Source organism: Aythya marila, assembly GCF_965140915.1.
Source record: "Aythya marila genome assembly, chromosome: 3".
NCBI classification, from domain to species: Eukaryota; Metazoa; Chordata; class Aves; order Anseriformes; family Anatidae; genus Aythya; species Aythya marila.
Genome location: NC_139044.1, coordinates 113,519,724 through 113,528,518, shown reverse-complemented (window position 1 = coordinate 113,528,518; position 8,795 = coordinate 113,519,724). Strand labels below are relative to the sequence as shown.

Sequence of the window (8,795 nt, the reverse complement as noted above, 5' to 3'; positions counted from 1 at the left end):
TGATTACTACTGCAATGGCAAGCCAAAGCACAGTGCAGTTACGCTTACTGTCAGTATGAGCATGTGAATATCCTGATATAAAAACTAAAGTTTTGTTGCAGGCACGGAACTGCAAGCACTTTTACATGGACCAAAATTACTCTCCATAGGTCCTACCTGTTAAAATGACAATTCAGGGGAAGGAAGGAGGAATGGGGATGGAGCACAACTGTGGAAGAACAATAAATTATCAGAAACATGAAAGAGACCTGGGCTGGGGGAGGACTCCGTTTCAGTTAAGACAAGCATTTTATTTCATAATTATTTTTAACATTCCAGGTTTATTCAAGAGACATGACTCTCAGGCATGTTATCTCATACGTCTTAAGACTGATAAAACACTAGGAATGATGTGACAATCCCAGCAAATGAAGACATGGCTAAAATCATATCAGAGTGACTTCTTTTAATAAAACTTTGGACATTTTGATCCAATGTTTTTTTAATCCTGGACAAGGCCATTCATATCGAGAGCATTTGAAATAGTCCATCAAAGGAACAAAAGTTGACAAGATACAAACAGCAGACCACACTTGATTTCTGTGACTGACGGCAAAAGCTGCTGGAGAAGTATCTGTACACTTTAAAAATGTTACATCAGCGACAAAAGAAATTTTGTGCTTTAATACTTTGCTTGAAAAGTCTCTTTATCCAACATGAAATCAGCAAATCTCTGCTGGAGCTCCTTTTCTCTCTCCTGCTGCCGCTGCACATCTTCTTTTAGACACTGAAAGGAAAACAAACAACCAGTCACGTGCCTGAAGATCATTAGCAAAGGTTGCATTTTAGTTCCTTCACAGGAAGCTGAGGTAGAAGAATGCTGAAATTACTTTAAAAACTGGAACAGTTAATATGAAGTATCAAGAATCATGGCCATCTTACTTCAGCATCCTGTTTTTGACCGCAGCTAATACAAAATGCTTCAAAAGGGGAGATTTCAAATTAGAAACCAGCCGCAAGCAGTGCCCTGTATTTAAGAGTTATCTATTGATTCCTCTCCTTCCTGAGTTTGTCCTGAACCTTTTTTTAGGTAACCTTCCTCATTAACACAGCATCCTGCAACAAGGGCTTGTTCCACTAATGATGCAGCGTGTGAATGAGAACTACTGCTCGTTCTGAAACTGCCAGCTGCTAGTTCATGGGATATCCCTTCACTCTTTGAGGCTGCTCCTTCCTTCTCAAAACCATACTGACCAGCTAGAGCCAGTAGGGCAGGCTGCTGTTACTCAGCAGCATTGGTCCAGATCACCAAATGCAGAGCTAGTGGCAGGACTCATGGCAAAGAGCCTGAGCTCCGAGGATGGCTCAGAACTAAAATTACACTATGGCTGCTCAGCTTCTGAAACTGAGAGCTGTGATGTCGAAAGCCAGTTCCAAAATGGGGTTCTTGCCAATTTATAACAGTTCAGCTATCTGCAAGTCTGGTAATAACAACACAGCTTAAGGGAGGAACACAATCGACATGTGAAAAGAAAGGAAAGTCTCCAGTACTCTGAACTAGCATTTGGTCAGCTGATTTTCAAGGTAATAGGAGGCTTTGCACAACTTTCCAACCTACCCTGAGTTCTGACAGTAATTAAAACCAAAACAAGCCGAATTAAGATAGACATGGAACCTCTGCTGATACATATTGCAGAAGATTAATAAAATATACCACATTAGAAATAAAATAAAAAGAAAATGAAAGTACACACTAGTAGATTAGTCCCAGCTTGTAACATGTCACAGAATCTTTGATATTGAAGTGAACAGCAGAGTTTTTTTTTGGTTACAAGTATAATTTAAGACTACCAGTAAAAACTTGGTACAAACTCAGGCTGTTAACTTCAGAGTCTGTGCATTGTAAAAAAAAACATCTTTTCCACAATGTCTGCATTTGATCTAAGGTATCACATTTATGCAATCTCACCTCCAGTCTCCTTGGGATAGCAGCATCTTCATGTTTCTTCAGCTCCTCAAAAGTACGTAGCTCCAGATGAGCCTGTTCAATTTGGTCCCACAAATCATTCAACTGTTTGATGAGGCCCATTGCTCGAGACTGATAACCACCAAGCAAAATCTTCAGCTTCTTTTCCATCTTGGCAGCCCTCTTTGCTTCAGTTGTCATATGACCTCTGTTTATCTGTCAGAACGAAACCAGGAATTGTTTTAATTATCCAGAATCCAAAAGTTAAAGAAAAAAGAGGTAGTAAAAATCTGCAGAACACTGTATTGAGCTGGAGTTCTTTGATTTCTGTTAACAGATCATACACTGCGCATTTTACAACAACCTAGAAGAGATTTATGGATTAAAACATGTACAATGCATGTAGCTAATTGAAGATGAAGACCACTAACCATAACAGAGGGTGATTACACGGTATGAGTAAGGTTTTATAGACAGGAATTGTTGCAGTTGTGAGCTCAGTGGGCAGCCAAGACACACAACAGCTTGGTATGCCACCTCCCAGTCACACAGGAGATCTGTGCTTTAGTAAAGGCAAACTAAATGAAGAGAGTGTTTTCTTTTTAAATTATATTCTTTATCTGCAAAACCAGACATCTTTCAGTCCTTCTACCCCAACAGGATTAATCTAAATCATATTTTGCAGAGAAAAAGAGGCAATCAGGAGCCTGAATGCAGCTCTGGATCCATCTTTTTGTTGTAGAAAACCACAATGGAAATGTTCACACTGATCCTGTTGATGAACGAATGGCCATGTCAGGACACAGAAGCACCAGAAGGAACCATGGAAGAACCATCAGAACAGCAACTAAGTTCTACCACCTATCTGCATGTGCTTTCTTAGGAACGCCAGATCAGGAGACAAAGGACTAAGAGTAAATCCTGATGATTTGCAGAGGTGGGACAGGATGGAGATGCCAACCACTGCTGGCTTCTAAAGGTATGAAAGACATAAAATATAAAAAAAAAAAAAAAAAATCAACACTAATGAAAAAACACCTCGGCAACCCCCAAAAAAACCCAGTGACATGATTAGAAGTCAATAGCTGGTATCCCTTCACTCCTGCTAGCATCGTAAGGCATCCCAGGAAAGAAGACTGCTGGCATTCAGATGTCTGGGTAGCTGAATGCTGGACTGATGACTCCAGTACACATCTTTTGTTTTGTGTTTGGGACTATGTGAGTATGAGACTGCAAAGAAGTGAAATTGGTTTGGGTTTAAAATAAAGTCACCTCACCTATCTGCGAGATCTCCCATTCAGATTTACTGCAGAACCATAATGCTGCAACCTTATTCCCTCCTCCGACATACTGAAAACCTGGTAACTCCTCGGTGGCCTCTCAAGTAACACTGCTTTTTCACAGGGCTTTTCCCTTAAGAATCTCAGAGCAAGAAGGTAAGATTATCTTTAGCGAGCAGACGAGCACTGAGATAGCACAATGAATCAGCTGCCTAAGGTCAGTGGCAAAAGCCAGAAGCAAAACCCCACAATTTACAAGCCAATACCGTACACAACAGATGTGAAGTAATGAAATTAAAATGTGGTATCAAAACCACAAAGCAAGTGGCATGTTAGAAGTGAAACTCTCCTTCCTGTATCATTCTGGTAAGTGCTGCCTGGTGCATCCTGGATTTCAAAGTCTTGATTTCCCCATAGTTTTCCCAAAGGACTCCACGTCAGTCCTCTAAAGCCGTAATCCAGAGTTGAGATTTGAAACTGACAAGTGATAAAAGTTATAAAATTCTGCCACCTGGGATACAATGCAAATAAGCCAGTGTGATCATGTTAACATGCTGTAAGTGTTTCATTCAACATTTAAAAATAGAAAAGGCACCGGAGCCCTTTGCATATTTTTATACTTGCATTCAGTTGGGCAAGGTTAAATGGGCAGGCAAAGAAAAAGCTATGGGCAGTTTTGAAGCCTGATAGACAGCACCAAAGAGATCCTTAACTCTTCATACACAGAATATACCTCTGCAAAGCTGGGGGGAGGTGCAGCTTTTCACATCTCTGCACAGGGACATAAGGGCTCCTGGTCATTCTTTTATGCTACCTTCTTAAAAATATTAAAAACATAAAAACAGTTCACACTTCTCAGAAAGAAAAAAAAAAAAAAAAGATTCCAAACTCAACAAGAAGATTCTGGGCTTCTCACATTTTGATTTTCGCCACAGTAACAAGTATACTAGCACAGGAGATGAAGAAAAAATGCTTCACATTCTCAACTGTTAGAACACAAGTCTACCTCAGAAACACAGTGGCTAAAGTAACTATCCTTGCCTCATTTCCTTTAGAAATCAAATGAATTACCATTGATCAATGAGAAAGTGGAAGTTTTTCTCTGCTTTGAACCCCACACACCATGCGTTACCCAACATATCATCTTTCTACCTTCAAAACTAAATCCTTTGTGGAAAAACTACTTTATAATCTGTCCAGGACTGTGTGTCCAGGACTGTGTGTCCAGGACTGTGTGTCCAGGACTGTCTGATGCTACTGAAGTATGCTTTATTACGCAGCTTCACGTTTCTTTAAAATGCTTCGCTCCTTAACAATTTATTCACTTGTTGAAAGCAGGTTTAGTACGTGGTACAGTGATAAACAAAGTGAATGGTAAAGAGAGAAAACTGTTAATGGGGGAGTGAAAGAGAATTTTGACCTTCTAGGCTGCCTAGTTTGCTCCTGGGGAGACTGCTACACTTTTCAGATTTTGTTTGCAATGTAGTCTTTCAGTATGCCCAAGGTGCTTTAAGCATACAGAAAGGCGCCTCTTTTTCAATATTTATACAAATCTAGAGAAAATTAAATAAATAGATTAGGGATTTGTGAGGATACTCTCCGATGGAAAAGTATGAAAGCTTTAAATGTCTTCACTGGTAAATAATATGCCATTACTGCAACAACAAATACAGCTGGGCGGCAAATGAACTGCTTTCCAATTACTGCTCCTCGATGAAAAACGCGTGCTGAGAATTCTTGGTATTTAGAGATTATGGAAGAGATGGATGCACAGGCAAAGAGAATTTTGTTTATAACAGAGATCTAATGTAACCCAGATTGCCCCACATTGTTTCACAGTGTTAGAAATGATAGAGTACTCTTGGTGTGAAATGGAACTCCAATCAGAATGTCATCATCCTAGAATAGGTTAAAAAACAAACCATTTAGAAAAGTTCCCCTGCCTTCTTAAACGAAGATCTCTCAACAACCCAATTTTCTAACCCAATGTTAAGCACTGAGTACCTGAGGACATGAAACACAGTTAAAGCAATACCTCCATTGTACAGAAAAGAGATTAGAGCAGGGCATCAAGGTCAGAAGCTGTAACTTATCTGCAATTTTCACCAGCAGTGGCAGTACTGGGTTGGTCTTGCACTTCTACACACTTCAGCTGGGACTCCCCTTGCCTGGCTTTGGATATTCCCATCTCAGCATGGCACCCAAGCTCCTACCATATTCAGGAGAGAAACTGGCAGGTCTTGGGCACAGCTCCCCTGATACACAGCCTCAGAAGAGGACTGAAGTGATGCCACCACAGTCCTTACTCCTCTCTGCTGACTAGGAGAGGAGCATGGGCTGCCTGCCCCAACACAAATACCCAAGGCCAGGTAGATCAATCCCACCCTAAATGCCTACTGCTTTAATCAACGAGTTATGATAAAGCGTTCTTTCTCCAAGAAAAACAAAAACCAGATCAAATCAAATGCTTGTTAAAATATCACACCCTGATGATTTAAGGATTCTGAAGTTTTCAGACACTGGGAGTTGGATGTAATATTTCCAAGTTTTTTCTGGATACACATTCTTGCTTTTATCTACTACAGCTCCTTAGGTTGTACACTGCTATTCAGCCCTTGTTTTTCTGGTCAATTCCTTGTCTATCTTGGATTATCACAGGCCATGGGCCTCACTGCTGTGTTAAAAAGAAAAAAAAAATCCTCTCAAGTTTTGAAAACCAGAAATAACAGCCCTTTCTTCCTCCCCTACTTACAGAGAAATGTGAACACTCACCACCTTTCCTCCTCTCTCCCAACTACAAGATTTTAGGACCTACTACAAAAAGGTCAAAAGGAGGTCTCAGCTTTTGTAACAAATACTATTTATTAAAAATTGCTGACTTCTGCATTAATTCCAATAACTGCATATAATTTTAGTTCAAGCTTCGTAAAATTTTAAGGCTCAGATACCCAGCTAAAAATTCCAAGCAGTTATGAAGAGGTGTGTTTAAACAGTAGTCTACATTATTTGCTTAAAGCTAAGAAATGGATTTCAGTAAAATCTGACAACCGTTTCCCTCATGAACCTAGCAGAAAATGTAAAGACATTTCAAAGATTTCTCCACTTCATTATTTATTTTGTACGACTTCTTTGCCAGCTTTGGCTTGGTTGACTTTTGTACCAGCTTTAGCAAAACGGGAATAGCAAATACAGACACGGGATAAAATGGTGCCCGATCTTAGGGGAAGTGCCTTCCCCTTCATGCTCAGTAAGACCTGAACTAGAAAACAGTGTCCAGTTTTTAACACTGGATCAGAGATCAAAGAAAGTTCAAAACAGAGTAAAAGATGTATTCACAGGTTCATAAAACCATCATCTGGAAAGGGAGACTGTCTGAAAAATAATTTTTTTTTCGTCTAACAGCAACATAGAAAATGGCAGAAGACACAACAACACATTTTAGATATCCAGAAGATCTTTGTGAAATTAGTCTGGTTTTATGTCCACTTAGAAAGGAGAAAGGATTTGAATCTGGCAATGAAATTTGAGATAGATTAGTTTTAAGGTTTAACCAAGGACAACAAAGAACAGGGAAAGACTGCGTATGAGAACAAGCATCCACCAGGAAAGATTTAGGAAAAAAACTCCGATGAAGGTAGGGCTCAAACACGTTTAAAACACATTTTTACACTTCCTCGTCTCGCCAAGTCTACCAAGGCAAAGTCTACCCTTCTCAGTTCAAAGGATGTTTTTTTTTTTCCCTTTATTGTTTTGCTTTCATTCCATTAAACTTGAAGCCTCCTGCAATCCCTAAACAGCAGCAAGCACTCCTGTATTCTGCTTGATAGTGCCTGATGGACAAAAAAAGCCGAAAGAAAATTGCTCTATGTTCTTACCAGAGCCATAGTCAAAAGTAAACCAACTTATCCCATGACCTTGGAGAATCAACACATCACCCTAAAGCTGGTTAGCTTGTGCAAAGAAATCTTTTTCCAGTTCCTCCTGTGTGGAGGAACAGTGATATGGTTTAGTGGAGGACTGGTTAGTGTTAGGTCAGAGGTTGGACTCTGATCTTGAAGGTCTCTTCCAACCTAGATTATTCTGTGATTCTATACAGGAATACTCCCAACACTGCTCTAACTTCCTGCCTCTCCTCAGACCCACAAACAACCCTCCCATGCTCACTTCTGCTGGTGGGAGCTGGATCAACTTAATTTAAATAGCAGGGTTTGTGAACTTGCCTTGTTTTGACTTGGTAAGCCAGAGCAGCTGAAAGGAGTTAACGAGCAGCAAGATGAAGAGATGAATGCCATGTCATGCTGAGCAGCTTTTGACAGCATTTCACATTATCCCTGAGCCAATGATGACTGTAATGCCCTCTGCACACATTTGGGTGATCTGCCTTAACGAGCTCAAAAGGTACGCTCTACAATAGCACATTTTTTTAAAAAGTTAATTACTCTACTTAAAAATATTTTACTGTTTACTGGTCATTACCATTATGATTTACTGCTATCTGCAGAAGGCCATTCCATCCGCCCCCAGCTGAAACCAATAACCCGAGTGCATTCTCCATATGAACTGCTTCAGAAATCACAACACCTCACTTTCAAACATCACAACAGGAGTTGGTAGGGCTGTGGAGTGACAGTGCAGGGTATGTAAAGAGTAAGTGGTCCCACAGAAGTTTGTGGCACCCAACTATCTAGCTTTATAGGAAGTTACTATAGGAAGTTAAGGATAAGTTAGACACTGCTGATTTACAAGAACGATTTCAGAGATTTTTTTAGCTGCAAGCAAACATAGGTTACTGCAGCATCTGATAAGATAATAGGGCAGCGAGCACAATACAGTTAACATCAAAAAGCATCACTGCAAACCCAGCATTCTCGGACTGACCTCTTCCAGAGGCGAGGCAAAAAATCTTGTGGAAGCCCATACCACAAGCCATTAGAAGGCAGCCCTGGTCCCTCTTCGTACACAGCAGAAGCCCTGCGATGAGCTTACCACAGTCATTAGCGCTCCACTCCAGCAGCTACCACTACACGAGCATAAATGCAACAAGTTACTTCACAAGCAGCAACTCCCACTGGCACAACATCCACAGGCTCTGACACTGCTCCACATTTGGACAGGCTCTGCAGATGAGGTGGCTTGCACCAACAAACCATATCGATTTTTCCCTCTTTCTGTCAAAAATCAGTTTGCAAAAGTGATGGTGCGCAAAGACCTTTAGCAATGACGAGCTCTCTCAATGCTGAACTTTATTCCTCAGCACAGGGGTTCCCATTCTGAACTCCATTTTCACATGCAAAACCTGATTTCACCAGGCAATGCACAGGAAGTCAATTGTTTTAGGCACCAAGGAAAAATTTCCCCATACTAGGAGTAACTGGCCACAAAAAAGTAACTGCTACGCAGTTCAGGTTTATTTTTACAGAACTTTTTTCTACTCTCCATTTAAAATGTTTTGGCAGAACTGGACTGAGGACATGAAGTAAGCAAATGGAAAAAGGCTTTTTTCCACACACACAAGTTACCGAGCCCCCAAAACATGACCTTAGAAGAAAGGCAACCACAACATACCGGTC

General features: G+C 40.5%; 1 protein-coding gene across 1 annotated transcript in view; it reads right to left on the bottom strand.

Annotated features, from left to right (window-relative positions):
* Positions 1-261: 261 nt before the first annotated feature.
* CDC5L (cell division cycle 5 like) overlaps positions 262-8,795 on the bottom strand; it is a 35,452-nt gene continuing 26,918 nt past the window's right edge. The window contains exons 15-16 of the mRNA XM_082757783.1: positions 1,949-2,161; positions 262-766 (exon numbers count right to left, since the gene is read on the bottom strand). Coding sequence (XP_082613909.1) covers positions 662-766; positions 1,949-2,161 — 318 coding nt within the window. The 3' untranslated portion in view covers positions 262-661. The remainder of the gene's footprint in view (positions 767-1,948; positions 2,162-8,795) is intronic.